The sequence below is a fragment of the Phoxinus phoxinus genome (genome assembly GCF_949152265.1).
Source record: "Phoxinus phoxinus genome assembly, chromosome: 24".
Lineage (NCBI taxonomy): Eukaryota > Metazoa > Chordata > Actinopteri > Cypriniformes > Leuciscidae > Phoxinus > Phoxinus phoxinus.
In genome coordinates, this window is record NC_136899.1 from 821,888 (window position 1) to 841,887 (window position 20,000).

At 40.8% G+C, this 20,000-nt stretch overlaps 1 protein-coding gene across 5 annotated transcripts in view; it reads left to right on the plus strand.

The window, feature by feature from the left end:
- epb41l3a (erythrocyte membrane protein band 4.1-like 3a) overlaps positions 1-20,000 on the plus strand; it is a 58,495-nt gene that overhangs the window by 10,093 nt on the left and 28,402 nt on the right. For 4 of the 5 annotated variants that reach the window (XM_079601964.1, XM_079601967.1, XM_079601965.1 and 1 more), the window contains exons 2-9: positions 8,403-8,557; positions 8,827-9,018; positions 9,286-9,390; positions 10,831-10,873; positions 10,968-11,043; positions 13,908-14,126; positions 14,932-15,019; positions 18,976-19,128. In XM_079601964.1, coding sequence (XP_079458090.1) covers positions 8,414-8,557; positions 8,827-9,018; positions 9,286-9,390; positions 10,831-10,873; positions 10,968-11,043; positions 13,908-14,126; positions 14,932-15,019; positions 18,976-19,128 — 1,020 coding nt within the window. In that variant the 5' untranslated portion in view covers positions 8,403-8,413. Of the gene's footprint in view, positions 1-8,372; positions 8,558-8,826; positions 9,019-9,285; positions 9,391-10,830; positions 10,874-10,967; positions 11,044-13,907; positions 14,127-14,931; positions 15,020-18,975; positions 19,129-20,000 lie in introns of all 5 variants that reach the window. The other variant, XM_079601963.1, reaches the window with a different exon arrangement.

The window sequence follows — 20,000 nt, forward strand, 5'->3', positions numbered from 1 at the left end:
TATGATTTATATTATATATAAATATAACTATTTTATATATAAATAACACATTTTTCTTAAATATATACATGCATGTGTGTGTATTTATATATACAAAATAATTATACACAATACACACACATATATTATGTAAAAACAAACTTTTATTTTGGATTCGATTAATTGCGATTAATCGTTTACAGCCCTATGCATTAGTGTGAATTATTTCACGTATTTCATCCCAAAATCAAAAGGAAAAATACAAAATGTTATTTTTCATAAGGAAAATGAGTATCCTATTTTAATTCCATTGATAGGGGTTATGCGGAGCGCCCAGCGTTCGAACCGGAAAACGGGTATAAGCATTTACGCTTTTCACTTCCGCAGCTGTATTTGATCTCTGAGGTGCGGTGATTTCTGAGGTAACTGTTGTTTTTCTGTTAATTTTTGCTTATTATAATAACATTCTTATTTCTGATCAAACTTTAGAGTAAAAAAAAAAAAAAAAAGGCGTAAAACTTAAATCCTTTGTCTAATAGAGTACTCGGGGCTCTGGACGTCCGTTTGGCAATACGGTGTACATCGGAAACTGATAGTATGGTTAGCTCCTGTAAACACAGGCTATAAAAGGTTATTACTACGCTGTGTTTACCTCAGTAGCTGACAGCCGGAAGTAGTTATACCCGTTTTGTAGAATGTTGTGCATAACCCGTATTATTATTATAAAATTTGTTTTGCATTTTATATTCATTACATTACTCATTCTCATTACTTTAATGCATCTAGACGTTTTTTTGTACTTTTATAATTGTACGTTTATAATTGTGATTTTTCTCAATGCTGATTCACATTATGTTTATACAACCACCAGTAACACACTAAAAACCACTCAGAACACCATAGGAACTGCATAGCAACACCCTAGCAACCACCTAGGAACACACTCAATTACTCAGAACATTTTAGCAACTGCATAGCAACACCCTAGCAACTACCTAGGAAAACCCCACTAAAAGCAACTGTATAGCAACTGCCTAGCAATCACCTAGGAACATCCCACTAAAAGCAACTGCCTTAACAACACCCTAGCAATCACATAGGAACACACCCTACTAAAACGCATGCAGAACACCTCAGCAACACCCTAACAACCACCTAGGAACACCCCACTAAAATCAATGATGAACACCTTAGCAGCTGCATAGCAACACCATGACAACCTCCTAGGAACACACTAAAATGACTCAGAACACCTCATCAGCTGTATAGCAACACCCTAGCAACCACATAGGAATACCCTAATAAAATCAATGCCGAAAACCTTAGCAGCTGCATAGCAACACTATAGCAACCTCCTAGGAACACACTAAAATTACTCAGAACACCCTAGCAGCAGCATAGCAACACCCAAAAAACCTTTGAACACCCTACTAAAAGCAACTGCAACAATTGCCTTAGCAACCGCATAACAACCATCTAGGTACACATTAAAAAGCACTCAGAACACCATAGCAACTGCATAGCAACACCCTAGCAACCACCTAGGAACACACTAAAACAGATAGGAGCACCTTAGCAACAGCTTAGCAACACCCTAGCAACCACCTAGTAACGCAGTAAAATCACTCCGAACGGTATAGCAACTGCATAGCAACACCCTTGCTAGCACCTAGGAACACACACAAACATTACTCAAACATCTTAGCAACTGCGTAAGAAAACCCTAGCAACACATTAAAACCACTCAGAACAACACCCTAGCAACCGCATACTGTGACACATCTAGATGTTTTATGTACTTTACATGTATAATTGTCATTATTAATGGTGATTCAAATGATGGTCTTGTTACTGTAATACAATGTTTTTTAAAAATTGATATTCACATGAATTAAAGGCAGTACAACAAATACTGCCAAAATCTATAGATCTATTTCTTTTATTTATTAATTTATTTATACTTTTATTACTTTATAAATAATATGTTTTGGCTTTACAGTAATGAGAATCAGATGTTCTTAATTAATGGTCATGAGATTAGAGTAATGATGTGAGATTGATTTATTGATCATCTCTGAAAGCAATGATTTTGTCTTTGTGTGATTCAAACAAATCTCAATAATTGAATTATTATTATTTCTGATGACATCACCGAGGTGTTTCTGTGCTTCAGACCGCCAGCACTGATTGTCTATCAGAACACAATAATACACTTCAGGAGTTATTCTTGGTTATGAATAATGAATAATGCACGAGGGGGATTTCACTGCTGGGTTTATTAGTCGTGTTCGAGATCACAGAGAGGAACGAGGGTTTAGCTGACGTCTGTGTGTGAAGCGGTGTGAGCTCTTAAAGACACATGGCTGTATCGGAGCATCTGATTGGCTGAGAGCCTCCGGCGTGTCCTTTGCAGAGAGACAAAGACACATCTCAAGGACTAACAGAATACATCTAAACCAGATCCTCAGACCAGGAACCACAACAAACCAATGTGGGAATTCAGTGGTGAATCTGAGGGTAGTAATAACTATAATCTGATGCTTTATTCATGCATTATTATGCTTAATATGGTTTTCTATGGTATGTTTTTGTGGTAATGATACTATAAAAATATGAAATAAATATTGTATTTTTTATTATGCAGTCTTGTGTTGGTTTTGTCGTGTTAGAGCAAGGCTCCCCAAATATGATAAAAGCTTATACAGTCAAACCAAAAATTATTCAGACACCAGATAAAAATTGTTTATATTATTTCACTAGTGTGTGCAGGACACTATAGTTCATTTCTGTGAGTGAGTAGAGCAGAATACAGTAAACTGTGAGATACTATACCCAATAACTCTTCATACAGTGACTACCTGTAACATTACTCTGAACACAATGAAGCATTGCTTGGTCACTGGTTGAGCTAAACTGGTATTATCTAATTGTGTAGTTAAATTTACCAGCTGACAGATATTAAACATAATTCATGTGTGAGACAGTCTAACAGAAGTGTGTGTGTGTGTGTGTGTGTGTGTGTGTGTGTGTGTGAGAGAGTCTAACATAAGGATGGACAAAACCTGTCAGATATCAACTGAGTTCTGCTCATATTTTATCACCATTTTATAAACTATAGTGAATAAACTGTGATAATGTGAGAAATGTTGAAGGAGTCTGAATATATTTTGGTTTGACTAATTAAATCATAAAAATGTATTTTGGCAGAGACTGTGTTTACCATGGGACAGTTTTGTAACGGAGCGTGTCTGAATGAGCACGATGTTCATTAGTTTACAAACATGTTGCTGAATATCACAGACGCACCACAGAAACATCTGAATATCTGCCGAGTCATTTACAGTGAGATCTGTGGAGCTGCTGGAACTGGTCACGCGTGAAAAACAGAAACAGACTTGAGTTGAGAAATAAACTCCAAATCAGCAACACACTAAAACCACTCAGATCACCTAAACAACTGCATAGAAACTCCCTAGAAGCACACAAAATCACTCAAAACACACTTTAGAAACTGCATAGCAACACCCTGGAAACCACTCAGAACACCTTAGCAACTGCATAGCAACACTCCGGCATCCACTTAGGAAAAAGCTAAAAAACACTTAAAAAAAGAATACATAGCACCAGCTATGTATTCATATCCACATATGAACACAAACAAAAACATTCAAAACATCTCAGAAACTGCATAGCAACACCTTAGCAACCACTCAGAACACACTATAGCAACACCATAGCAGCCAGCTCGGAACACGCTAAAAACCACTCAGAACACCTTAACAACCGCATAGCAACACCCTGGCATCCACCTAGGAACGCATTAAAAAACGCTCAAAACACCTCTGCAACTGCATAGCAACACCCTGGCAACCACCTAGAAGCACACTAACAATGGCTTAAAACACACTTTAGCACCTGCAATCACCTCGGAACGCGCTAAAAACCACTCACGGCACCTTAGCAACCGTATAACAACACTCTGGCATCCACCTAGGAATGCACTAAAAACACATCAGCAACTGCATAGCAACACCCTAGCAAGCGCTCAGAACACCTTAGCGACCGCATAGTAACACTCTGGCAACCACCTAGAACACCTTAGCGGTTGCATAGTAACACCCTGGCAACCACCTAGAAGCACACTAAATATAACTCAAAACACACTTTAGGAACTGCATAGCAACACCCTAGCAACCAGACGAAACACACTAGAACCACTCAAAACACCTCAGCCAGTGGCGTATTGCAAATCCACAGGGCCACATTTTAGCAACTGCATAGCAACACCCTGGCAACCACCTAGGAACACACTGAAATCATTCAGAACACTTCACGGCGGTGAGATTTGCACTGACCAATGTGACTGGTGTTTTCTTCAGAATCCTGTTCAGTAATTGTAGGTTTCTTCTGATAAACCGTTGCATGCTTGAACAGTCTAGTGCTTCTGGGAATCGATCATTGAATCTTCACAAAAACGGTGTTAAAATCTGCTGCCACACGTCATGATGAATTCTTTGTAATTCATCTGAAAGCCTCAAGTAGATTTGTCTTCTGTCCTTTAACTGTGGCCCGTGACTCATTAGTTACATTCCCTAATAATCCAGATTTGATTTCACAGGGTGGAGGGAAAACATCCCGCTCATAGACTGAAGGAATGTGAGTGTCTCGTCCCTGTAGAGACGCCAGTGTCTCGAATATTTGCTATCCGACTGGCTCTGCTGTTAAAAGGGTTTGATTGGCGGCCGTCACTCATGCAGATTGTCAGTTATTAGACATCTGAAAAGTGAGAAACTCGGCCGTGATTGGACGGCTTCGTGCGGTGTTTAATTTGATTGATCCAGAAGTCCACTAATGATGAGCCGTGTCTCTTGCGGACACTGAGTCAATGTTGTTTCCTTACGAGAAATAAAACAGAAACACACGAGTCACTAGTGGTCATCCAGTAAGAGTCTAGAGCTGTAAAATGAGAAATTTAGATCTGACTATTTATTGTAGTTTTGAGGAGAATTCAGACTGTCTCCATTTGCTCTCAATCTCAGTGATGTCTTGGAGAAACAATTAAGATTTAAAGTGATCTAATTTCTAAAATGTTTGTTTTCTTGCAGTCATTTTCAAACATTTCACTGCTAATTTCACGATACTTGATTCTCAACAATCAGCAACACAGTAAAACCACTCAGAACACCTTAGCAGCTGCATAGCAACACCCTAGTAACACAATAAAACAATTTAAAACACATTAGCAGCTGCATAGCAACACCCTAGTAACACAGTAAAACCACTCAGAGCACCTTAGCTGCTGTATAGCAACACCCTGGTAACACAGTAAACCACTCAGAGCACCTTAGCTGCTGTATAGCAACACCCTGGTAACACAGTAAACCACTCAGAGCACCTTAGCTGCTGTATAGCAACACCCTGGTAACACAGTAAACCACTTAGAAAACCTTAGCAGCTACATAGCAACACCCTAGTAACACAGTAAAACCATTTAGAACACCTTAGCAGCTGCATAGCAACACCCTAGTAACACAGTAAAACCACTTAGAACACCTTAGCAGCTGCATAGCAACACCCTGGTAACACAGTAAAACCACTCAGAACACCTTAGTTGCTGCATAGCAACACCCTAGTAACACAGTAAAACCACTCAGAACACCTTAGCAGCTGCATAGCAACACCCTGGTAACACAGTAAAACCACTCAGAAAACCTTAGCAGCTGCATAGCAACACCCTAGTAACACAGTAAAACCACTTAGAACACCTTAGCAGCTGCATAGCAACACCCTGGTAACACAGTAAAACCACTCAGAACACCTTAGCAGCTGCATAGCAACACCCTGGCATCCACCTAGAAACACACTAAAAAGCATTAAAAACATTGAAGCATCCACTCAAAATCTTAGCGACTTACATTTTATTTCAAGGTACACATTTACATTCTTATCAGTTCTTGCATTCCCTGGGATTTGAACCCATGACTTTGGCGTTGCAAACACCAACGCTCTACTGTTTGAGCAACAGGAATACACCTCAGCAACTACATAGCAACACCCTAGCAACCACTCAGAACACTTTAGCAGCTGAATAGCAACACCATGGCCTCCACCTATAAACACACCAAAAAGAAGCAATTCTAATTACATAGCAACACCCTAGCAACCACCTAGGAGTACATTAAAAATAAATCAAAACAGACTTTGATAACTGCATAGCAACACCCTGGCAACCACCCTTACACCCCCAGCATAGTTAAACACCTCACGCTCACTTCAGAAGATCTAGTCCAGCATCTGACGACAGCAGTCGAGTGTCTGATGAGCATCTTCCTGTTCCAGGAGTTAAACACTGATCTACATTCAGCTCACGCACACACACACACACACACACACACACACACACACACACACACACACACACACACACACGCACACGCACACACACATGCACACACGCACACACACACACAAACACACACACACACACACTCACAGTGTCACTCTCACACACACACACACATACACACACACACTCACAGTCTCTCTCTCTCACACACACTCACACACACACACACACACACACTCGAGTCCCACAGTGGCAGAATCTATATTTGTCCTCTACAGAAATGAAAGACTCATTCTAATGAAGGACAGGAAACGCATCGCGACTGCTTCCTGTTTGCAGTGTTTGATGTGATGAAGAGCTTTCATCTTCCTCATCCGACGGGATTCTCTCACCTTTCCCTCATTTGATCTTCTGCTGCTCTCTTTATCCCAGAGTTCTCTCTGTTTGCATGACACACAGATGCATTAGTTGACCCAGAGCATCTGCAGATAATGCTGAACGCTGTCCTGCAAAGTGAACATTACAGTTTTTTTCGATTGCTAAACGACAGTGAGCACAACTGGAGCTACATGTGCAAAACTCTAACTACAGTCTGCACTACCAACAGTCACCTGAGCTAAACAGTTCACATCACCTGCAAAACTCACTCCAAGCAACACAACTCTTAACACATGGCTCAAAACAGGCTCAGTGCAGCCAAACAATGTGCACAACCCTCACTGAGATAACACACACTGTCACTCAGAACACACTGAGAGTAAAAACACTAGCATCAAACACCAATACAGAAAATACAAAGTTTTCATCTTTACAGTTTGAACAATTTCAGTGACTTCATACAAAGTAATATTTTCTTCAAAGAAAAGAGTGACATTCTTTCACATGATTTATTTACAGTAAATTTTTAGAACATAACAATTCTTTAAGGTAAATGAAAATTAGCAGTTTGCTTCACAATAGTCTGTAGTAATTTACAGAATTACAGTAATGAGGAAAAAAAGGTAGAAACTAAAAGTACATGTAATTCAAACAAATAATTGAGGGGCTAATCCTGCGTCTCTCTAGCATCAGGCCACAGGTTTTCATCAACATCACATCTAATGTTCTCTCTTGCCATGCACCTGGGGAAGAACCTTCTGCAGTGCCTTATCCATCCCTGTCCTCTGGACTCGTGTCCTCACATCCGGCACACATGGCTTCCAAAAGAGACATTTGGTCATGTGGGTGGTGGTGACCAAACACTTTCCACCTCCAGGCAGAGAAAAACTCCTCTATAGGGTTGAGGAAGGGTGAATATGCAGGCAGGTACAAAACCTTAAATCTGCGACAATAGCATTTTCCTGCGCATCTGAAAATATGTTTCCTCTTCCTCCTGTTGGGGCCAGCCTTTGGGTTATGTTGTATATTACAGTATATACAGTAATACAGTAAAAATATATTTTACAGTCAAACTTACTGTAATATATATCTGTGTAAATATTCTATAATTGCAAAACAAAATATATTCCTGTAATGTTCTCATTTACTGTAAGGATGTAACTCTCTCCTGTTTCAGCTGAAGTTGCCATCAGCAGTGTTTGAAAGGCACAAGGCTGAAATCTGTTCTGTTTTGAATGTGTGGTTCACAGTTTTGACACCAGTGTGTTAGCATTTGAAAAAAGTGCTGTAAATCCACAGTGTTGTGCAGGTTGTGGTTAAAGTCATGGGATAAGTGTGTAGAGTTTTGAAAACTGTGTTCAAGCAATGAAAAACGAACTAGAGTTTGGTCCACATGAACTGCTGCTGTGCAGACTGTAGTTAGAGTTTTGCACATGTAGCTCCAGTTGTGCTCACTGTCGTTTAGCAATCGAAAAAAACTGTAATATTCATGATCCTGTGCATCATTCGTCATGATCACATGCACAGGAATCAGTGGGAAATGGGTTATGAATGTTAAATTCATCTTGTCTGTGAGCAGAATCACATTAATGTTTACTCAAAGTAAAGTTCACCTTAAAACATCAGAGCTTGACATAGTTAATCTGCTGTGATCTCGGTGTCATTGCAGATGCTGATGTGTGTTTGTCTCTGATCACAGTTTGATCTGCAATGACGACAGAACCGGAGAGTAAAGCCGAGCAGCAGGAGGCCAGTGTGGCCCCGCCCCCTTTAGCTCCGCCCCTGTTGGCCCCGCCCCTCAACAGCCAGCTTCCCCCGGCCGCCGCCCACAGCACTCCTGTCAGGAAACAACAGGTACATCTTCTGATCGTCACGGTAACGCTACGGTGGACATCGCATTGTTTTTATTTTTGCTAAAAGTTCAAGATTAACAAACAGGCCAAACTATTAAATTCAATTGCCATTTATTTTCAGATGTAATCATTTTTCAAATAAAAAAAGTTTGATATTATGAAACACACTCTCTATCACACATTCTCACACACACACATTCTCACACACACACACACACACACACACACTGGTGTCAGTGTCTGATTGTGTGTGTTTCTCTGTGACGCCAGGCCGGGGAGCGTGAGGTGGGCGGAGTCCCGCAGGGGAAAGCCAATCAGCAGTCGGCCGAGGACGACGGCTCCTCCCACTGGTCCTCCTCTAGCAAACTCACCCGATCTCCTGTGAAAGTGATCAAGAAACCCAAGAACATGCAGTGCAAGATCTCACTGCTCGACGGCTCCGACTACACCTGCGTGGTGGAGGTGAGACACACACACACACACACACACCTGCGTGGTGGAGGTGAGACACACACACACACACACACCTGCGTGGTGGAGGTGAGACACACACACACACACACACCTGCATGGTGGAGGTGTGTGTGTGTGCGCCGCTCTCTAGTGGCCAGTGGAGGAACTGCAGTGTAATCTCATTGATTAAAGAGAGAGACGGGAAGGTTTCAACACACACTACTAACTCAACCCGCCGCTTTATTCTGCTCAATATGACCATTGCTCTCTCTACAGAAGCGGGATAAAGGCCAGGTTCTGTTCGATAAAGTCTGTGAACATCTCAATCTCCTGGAGAAAGATTACTTCGGAATCACTTTCCGGGATGTGGAGAATCAAAAGGTACAGCTTGATTCACACAGATGTAGATTCACACAGATGCAGATTCACACAGATGTAGATTCACACAGATGCAGATTCACACAGATGCAGATTCACACAGATGTAGATTCACACAGATGCAGATTCACACAGATGAAGATTCACACAGATGCAGATTCACACAGACGTAGATTCACACAGACGTAGATTCACACAGATGTAGATTCACACAGATGTAGATTCACACAGATTCAGATTCACACAGATGCAGATTCACACAGATGTAGATTCACACAGATCCAGATTCACACAGATGTAGATTCACACAAATGTAGATTCACACAGATGCAGATTCACACAGATGTAGATTCACACAGATGTAGATTCACACAGATGTAGATTCACACAGATGCAGATTCACACAGATGTAGATTCACACAGATGTAGATTCACACAGATGTAGATTCACACAGATGTAGATTCACACAGATTCAGATTCACACAGATGCAGATTCACACAGATGCAGATTCACACAGATGTAGATTCACACAGATGTAGATTCACACAGATGTAGATTCACACAGATGCAGATTCACACAGATGTAGATTCACACAGATGTAGATTCACACAGATGTAGATTCACACAGATGTAGATTCACACAGATTCAGATTCACACAGATGCAGATTCACACAGATGCAGATTCACACAGATGTAGATTCACACAGATGTAGATTCACACAGATGTAGATGTAGATTCACACAGATGCAGATTCACACAGATGTAGATTCACACAGATGCAGATTCACACAGATGTAGATTCACACAGATGTAGATTCACACAGATGTAGATTCACACAGAAGTAGATTCACACAGATGTAGATTCACACAGATGCAGATTCACACAGATGCAGATTCACACAGATGCAGATTCACACAGATGCACAGATGCAGATTCACACAGATGTAGATTCACACAGATGCAGATTCACACAGATGCAGATTCACACAGATGCAGATTCACACAGATGCACAGATGCAGATTCACACAGATGCAGATTCACACAGATGTAGATTCACACAGATGTAGATTCACACAGATGTAGATTCACACAGAAGTAGATTCACACAGATGTAGATTCACACAGATGCAGATTCACACAGATGCAGATTCACACAGATGCAGATTCACACAGATGCACAGATGCAGATTCACACAGATGCAGATTCACACAGATGCACAGATGCAGATTCACACAGATGCAGATTCACACAGATGCAGATTCACACAGATGCACAGATGCAGATTCACACAGATGTAGATTCACACAGATGTAGATTCACACAGATGTAGATTCACACAGATGTAGATTCACACAGACGTAGATTCACACAGATGCAGTGAAGCTTTGAACATTGATTCAGTGAGTCGTGATTCATCTGAACGATTCGTTTCAGAACTGGCTGGATCCTTCCAAAGACATGAAGAAGCAGATCAGAGGTAAGCGCTCTCTCGTGAACACCGGTTCTGTGTGTGTGTGTGTGTGTGTGTGTGTGTGTGTGCTGCCTCTGAGCTCCTGGGTTTCTCTCTGCAGGTGTCGCCTGGAATTTCTCATTTAACGTGAAGTTTTATCCTCCGGAACCGGCGCTGCTTTCTGAAGATATCACCAGGTCCGACTCATTCGCACTCATGCACAACTGATCACACACACACCGACTCATTCACACTCATGCACAACTGATCACACACACACACCGACTCATTCACACTCATGCACAACTGATCACACACACACACCGACTCATTCACACTCATGCACAACTGATCACACACACACACCGACTCATTCATACTCATGCACAACAGATCTACACACACACCGACTCATTCACACTCATGCACAACTGATCACACACACACACCGACTCATTCACACTCATGCACAACTGATCACACACACACCGACTCATTCACACTCATGCACAACAGATCTACACACACACACACACACACACACACCGACTCATTCACACTCATGCACAACTGATCTACACACACACACCGACTCATTCGACTCATGCACAACAGATCTATACACACACCGACTCATTCACACTCATGCACAACTGATCACACACACACCGACTCATTCACACTCATGCACAACAGATCTATACACACACACACACACACCGACTCATTCACACTCATGCACAACTGATCTACACACACACACCGACTCATTCGACTCATGCACAACAGATCTACACACACACCGACTCATTCACACTCATGCACAACTGATCACACACACACCGACTCATTCACACTCATGCACAACAGATCTATACACACACACACACACACCGACTCATTCACACTCATGCACAACAGATCTACACACACACACCGACTCATTCACACTCATGCACAACAGATCTACACACACACACCGACTCATTGACACTCATGCACAACTGATCACACACACACCGACTCATTCACACTCATGCACAACAGATCTATACACACACACACACACACACACACACTGACTCATTCACACTCATGCACAACTGATCACACACACACACCGACTCATTCACACTCATGCACAACAGATCACACACACACACCGACTCATTCGCACTCATGCACAACTGATCACACACACACACCGACTCATTCGCACTCATGCACAACTGATCACACACACACACCGACTCATTCGCACTCATGCACAACTGATCACACACACACACCGACTCATTCATACTCATGCACAACAGATCTACACACACACCGACTCATTCGCACTCATGCACAACTGATCACACACACACACCGACTCATTCGCACTCATGCACAACTGATCACACACACACACCGACTCATTCGCACTCATGCACAACTGATCACACACACACACCGACTCATTCATACTCATGCACAACAGATCTACACACACACCGACTCATTCATACTCATGCACAACTGATCACACACACACACCGACTCATTCATACTCATGCACAACAGATCTACACACACACACCGACTCATTCATACTCATGCACAACAGATCTACACACACACCGACTCATTCATACTCATGCACAACTGATCACACACACACACCGACTCATTCATACTCATGCACAACTGATCACACACACACACCGACTCATTCATACTCATGCACAACTGATCACACACACACACCGACTCATTCGCACTCATGCACAACTGATCACACACACACACCGACTCATTCGCACTCATGCACAACAGATCTACACACACACACACACACACACCAACTCATTCGCACTCATGCACAACTGATCACACACACACACCGACTCATTCGCACTCATGCACAACTGATCACACACACACACCGACTCATTCGCACTCATGCACAACAGATCTACACACACACCGACTCATTCATACTCATGCACAACTGATCACACACACACACCGACTCATTCACACTCATGCACAACTGATCACACACACACACTGACTCATTCACACTCATGCACAACTGATCACACACACACACACACCGACTCATTCATACTCATGCACAACAGATCTACACACACACACACACACACACACACACAACCAGTCAAAAATTCTGGATCAGCACGATTTTTAATGTTTTTAAAAAAAGTCTCTTCTGCTCACCAAGGCTGTGTTTATTTCATAAAAAATACAGTAATATTGTGAAATATTATTATAATGTAGATCATCAGTTCTCTATGTGAATATACAGTATAGTGTAATTTATTCCTGTGATCAAAGCTGAGTTTATCATCATTACTCCAGTCTTCAGTGTCACATGATCCTCCAGAAATCAGTGTAATATGATGATCTGATGATCAAGACACAGTTATGATTATTATTAATGTTGATAACAGTTATTTACATTTTAATTTCGGGATTCTTTGATGAATAGAAAGTTCAAAAGAACAGCATTTATTTGAAATATAATTTTTTGTAATATTAAACACTACCGTTCAAAAGTTTGGGGTCAGTAAGAATTTTTATTCATTTTTTTGGGGGGACATAAATAAAATAAATCAATACTTTTATTCATCAATGATTAATTAAATTGATCAAAAGTGTCAGTAAAGACATTTATAATGTTACAAAATATTTTATTTCATATAAATGCTGTTCTTTTGAACTTTCTATTCATCAAAGAATCCTGAGAAATAAATGTTTTACTGTTTTCAACATTAATAATAATCATAACTGTGTCTTGAGCATCAGATCCTCATATTACACTGATTTCTGGAGGATCATGTGACACTGAAGACTGGAGTAATGATGATAAATTCAGCTTTGATCACAGGAATAAATGACACTTTACTATATATTCACATAGAGAACAGATGATTTACATTATAATAATATTTCACATTTTTAAAAAAACTTCTTTTTTTTTTATCAAATAAACGCAGCCTTGGTGAGCAGAAGATAGACGATGCTAGATGAATGATGTGGCGTCTCTGTCCGTCAGGTATTACCTGTGTCTGCAGCTGAGGGACGACATCATCTCGGGCCGCCTGCCGTGCTCGTTCGCCACACACACGGTGCTCGGCTCGTACACGGTGCAGTCGGAGCTGGGCGACCACGACCCGGACGAGTACGGCTACGAGTACGTCAGCGAGTTCCGCTTCGCGCCGCATCAGACCAAAGAGATGGAGGAGAAGATCATGGACCTGCACAAGAACTACAAGTGAATCCCGTCCTCCTGCTCGAGTTTACATGAGTTTACATGAGTTTACATGAGTTTACATGAGTCATTTAGCAGATCTCATCCAACGCGACTTACAAACGAGGAGAGCGATAGCAGTTAAACTAACAATATACACATGCAGTGAGCCTTCCCAGTTTAGTCTATGGCAGTGCATGTACGGCATGAAATCAAAATTGACCCTATTTACTTTGTTAGCGGATATTACTAGTCTTGTGGTAAACAATTAATCCGTGTAAGTTAATACACGGAAAAAAATTGTTTGCCGAAGTTATCTTTAATCAAAGTCTGAAAAGTTACTTCCGGGTCTGGAATGAGTCTTTTCCTGATGACGTAGGCTTGACGGCTTGGGTTGTTAATCGCTTACCCACTCCCTCACACCGTTACTCTGCTGTGGGCGAGAGATGGAGAGGAGGAGCGCTGGAGTAAAACCCTCTGTTCAATATTCCCTTTCACTCGGAAATGCGTCACAACACTTGAGAAAAGTCGTTTGCAACTTCCGGTTCACGCGGACTTTAAAGATAATAGATAATGGGCCCTATATTGTAACGTTCTGAAACGCAAGTATCAAACGTGTAACGCAAGTAACTCTGTGGGCGGATCCCGGCGCTGTTGCTATTATACCGGCGGATAAACGACTCTTGCGCCCGACGCAAATCTAACATGTGTTGGTCTGCAGTCGCTTCATTATTCATAGGTGTGGTTTGGGCGAAACGTGAAATAAACCAATCAGAGCGTCCTCTCACATATTGTACATAACGATTTTGATTGTGTTTGTGTCTCTCAGAGGAATGACGCCGGCCGAAGCTGAGATGCATTTTCTGGAGAACGTGAAGAAACTGTCCATGTATGGAGTCGACCTTCATCATGCAAAGGTACACGTGACACACACACACACACACACACTCTCACACATACGCACTCACTCACTCACTCACTCGCGCATACACACACGCACAAACACACACACACTCACACATACTCACGCACACACACACGCACAGACACACGCACACACACACACACACACACACAAACACACACACACACTCACACATACTCTCACACATACGCACTCACTCACTCACTCACTCACTCACTCACTCACTCACTCACTCGCGCATACACACACGCACAAACACACACACACACTCCCACATACTCACGCACACACACACACTCACACATACTCACGCACACACACACACACTGACACCCTTTCACACAGAATGGTTCAGTGTTTGGTGTTCAGTGTTTATCGTTGTCACTGTTTCTGGTGTCGGTCGATCCGTCAGATGTTCCGGGTCACAATCCACACAAACCAGATATTGACAACCACACACGACAGATGTTCATAATCTCAAGATAGATGAGGATTATTTATAAACGCTTAAGAATCTATTCTGAATATTGGCAGAATCTTCAATCGGTCGTTTTCTTTGAAACCTTCAGTAGTTTATATATATATATTAGTGCTGGGCAACGATTAATCGCATCCAAAATAAAGGTTTGTGTTTACATAATATATGAGTGTGTACTGTGTATAATTATTTTATATATATATAAATACACACACATATGCATGTATATATTTAAGATTTTTTTATATATATATATAAAATATTTGTATTTATATATAATATAAATTATGTATAAAAATGTATATACAGTATATACATGCAAATATTTCTTATATATATATGCATATGTGTGTATTTATATTGTCTTTAATTGTCTTTAAATTCTGGTAAAACAAAATGCATGATTTTCAACCGGTCACGTTCTGCACCTTCTTGCCCAATAAACATCACCACCCTGGATGGGTCTAAGCTGGAAAATGTGGAGAAATACAAATATTTAGGGGTCTGGCTAGACCCCTCACTCTCTTTTCAGATCCACATAAACCATCTACAGTCTAAGATCAAGTCCAGGATCGGCTTTTTATTTCGAAATAGAGCCTCATTTACTATCTCTGCAAAACAGGCCCTTGTGAAAATGACCGTCATCCCAATACTTGACTTCAGTGATGTTGTCTATAGAACTGCATCCAATTCTCTACTCAAGAAATGGGATGTTGTTTATCACAGTGCCATTCGTTTTGTTACTAAAGCCCCATACAACACCCACCACTGCACTCTTTACTCAATAGTTGGATGGCCTTCGTTACACACCAGACGCCTAAATCATTGGCTCCAGTTAATCTACAAGTCCTTACTAGGTAAAACACCATCTTATCTAAGCACTTTAATAACCATATCTGTACCTACACTTAACTTGCGTTCGAGTAGATATATCTCTTTAGTTGCTACAAAAACTCGCACTTCATTTGGCCGTTTTTCTTTCAAATTTTCAGCTGCAAATGATTGGAACACTTTACAAAAATCTCTCAAACTCGAATCCCTTGTTCCTGTCACTACTTTTAAAACACTACTCTCCAACTTACTGACAGATCATTGTACATGTTGACGCTCTTTGCTTGTTAATGTTTTAGCACAGTCAACAAAGCCTCAACGTATTTTGCACATATTCAATTGAATTCAACTAAAACTATTTGCACATTACTATTAAGTCTGGATTATACTATTATTCTATTGATATTCCTCTCGCACTGCCACTTTACATTTTTAAACAATCTACTTTTAACTTCTTATTAATTTTTAAATGTCTTCTATATGTATGATTGTGTATTTGAATGTTTGTATACTGTGTGTAACTTTGTTGCCTTGCACCTTCTGCCTTATCTTGGCCAGGTCGCGGTTGCAAATGAGAACTTGTTCTCAACCGATTAACCTGGTTAAATAAAGGTGAAATAAAATAAAAAATAAATATAAAGTAATTATACAGTACACACAAATTATGTAAACACAAACTTTTATTTTGGATGTGATTAATCGTTGCCCAGCACTAATATATATATATATAAATATTTATATTAACATGAACTGAGATTAAAAGTATTGTTGGTTAATGTTAGATGTTAGTTAGCAACCTTATCATATATATCATATATATACGTAGAGTTACCCATATTTCATTAAATTTTTTGGAAAAGTATGAACTTACATGTAAAATCTCCCAGATCAGATGATGCATTAAAATAGTTGTACTGTGGATTAGGTGATTGATCAGCTTAATAAAGCATCTGCGTATCTCCTCATTGAGGCTGTTTGAAATATGCATGTTTTTTTAATATTCGGTTCGTTCGCAGTCCTGAAGCTCTTCTGCCGATATTCATACGCAGATGATGCTTCATATCATCCATCTCCTCATGTAGTCATTCTTAAACAGACCGACAGCTGGCGCTCGGTTAGATCAGCTCTTCTCTTCTTCCCTCTTACTGATGCTCTAGTTGATAGGACGATTCTTTCACTGCTTCTCTCCAGCTAAAGGAGAGGTAAGATGCTTTGGTGTATATGTGTGTGTGTCTCTGTGTGTGTGTGTGTGTGTCTTTGGTCATGACCATGAACCGAATCATCGTCTGAGCAAAGACTGTTTTACCTTCAGATTCTCCGTGTGTTTGTCTCATGCTCATCGCCACAGGAGAGCCGAACCCGTTCACCGTGAGCGCCTGGGGATCCAGGACACAAAAATCTCACAAAATTCAGCTAAAGAGATCATTCTGTCATCATTTTAATGATCAGAAATATTTTAGTTAATAATAACCCTACTTTAATGCCGATATTTTGACGAACGCTGGAACTAAACAACACTACGTTTCTCAAAATATCTGCTTTAAAATTCAAAAAGGATTGATTGACATGAGGGAACGTAAATGATCGTTTTTGGATGAATATTCTCTTTACAATCTCAATTATTACTCCCAGTCACTTACATTATTTTTCTCCTGAGAAAAATACCTCAATAATCTTCTCAGTAATGTCTCGAGATGTGAGACGGAACTTCTTCATGGTCCGTGACCCAGTTTCCTGCAGTAGACGTGATCTAAATACCCACTAGAGATGTGAATTGTGCCATTTCCCCCACAATCCCTCTGGATTCCTGTGTCATGTGACGTATTCAAATGTATTTTCTTAGGAAGTAAGTGAGCAAACGAGTTCCATAGATAAACATTACGCAGAATCTGTGAATGAGAGATAATGACACAAAATACAGATAGATAGATAGATAGATAGATAGATAGATAGATAGATAGATAGATAGATAGATAGATAGATAGATAGATAGATAGATAGATAGATAGATAGATAGATAGATAGATAGATAGATGATGGATGGATGGATGGATGGATGGATGGATGGATGGATGGATGGATGGATGGATGGATAGATGATGGATGGATGGATGGATGGATGGATGGATGGATGGATGGATGGATGGATGGATAGATAGATAGATAGATAGATGATGGATGGATGGATTGATGGATAGATGGATAGATAGATGATGGATAGATAGATAGATAGATAGATAGATAGATAGATAGATAGATAGATGATGGATGGATGGATGGATGGATGATGGATGGATGGATGGATGGATGGATGGATAGATAGATGATGGATAGATAGATAGATAGATAGATATATAGATAGATAGATAGATGATGGATGGATTGATGGATAGATAGATGATGGATAGATAGATAGATAGATAGATAGATAGATAGATAGATAGATAGATAGATAGATAGATGATGGATGGATGATGGATGGATGGATGGATGGATGGATGGATGGATGGATGGATAGATGGATAGATAGATAGATAGATAGATAGATAGATAGATAGATAGATCATTGGCATCTGTTGTTGCATGAGTGATGAGTGTGTGATGATGATTGGCATCTCTCTAATCCAATGGTGTGGCAGGATTCTGAGGGGGTGGAGATCATGCTGGGCGTGTGTTCGTCTGGACTCCTCATCTATCGAGACAGACTCCGCATCAACCGCTTCGCCTGGCCCAAAGTCCTCAAGATCTCATACAAACGCAATAACTTCTACATCAAGATCCGTCCCGGAGAGGTGAGAGTTCCTATTATTAAAAGCCTGTAAAAGTCCTAGCGGAGAGCGGCGCGTAAGCATGTAGTGTAACGGCGCCCAGTTCCAGGAATGCACTAATATTTTGTTGATAATACCAGTTTGCAACAATTATTAGTTAACACTAAGTTGTCAACACTTCGGAAAAAATTATAAAAATGTTTGGATAAACCAAAGAACTTTTTCACTGATCGTGCTTTTCCCAAATCACGGAAGTGACCTCGACGTCCGGGTTAGCGGTAGCGTACGCCATCAGTGTTATTGAAATAAACTCCTGGGGCCGTATCTTGCTCCCAGCGCAATTGACTTTGTACACGACGCATGTGTCATTCCTGTTCTGCACCCGCGCACAGCGACTCTTCCCTCCACAGACGCACGTCGGTAAATTAGGGAATGAACTTGCGGTCGGGGGGGCGGTTCAGTGTAAAGAGGAGTGTGTTCCGGCGTAAACGTTCCCTGGTGATATTCTGCAGTTCCAGAAAACAACTCCGCCACTGACCAGGTGAAACCCAGTCTAAAGACAGCAGCGCCGCGCGTTAGTCAGATGCTATTTTAAGAGCGCGGGCTTGGCCATTATGTAGCGTGTGAACAACACACACACTTTGATTCTCTAATCTAAACAGACGCAGCAGTTTTAATTTTTGCAAATCATACATTATTACAAGGAAACATATTAACACACGAGGGAAATCATCGTTGTGTCCGTGAAGATGTGAAAAAAATAGGCATAAATCTAGATTACACATTTACCCAAATTATTATACGCCTGTTTAACCGAAGCTAATGTGTGTGTTTCTTGCGCTCGGGGATCCGCCCACAGAGTTACTTGCGTTACACGTTTGATACTTGCGTTTCAG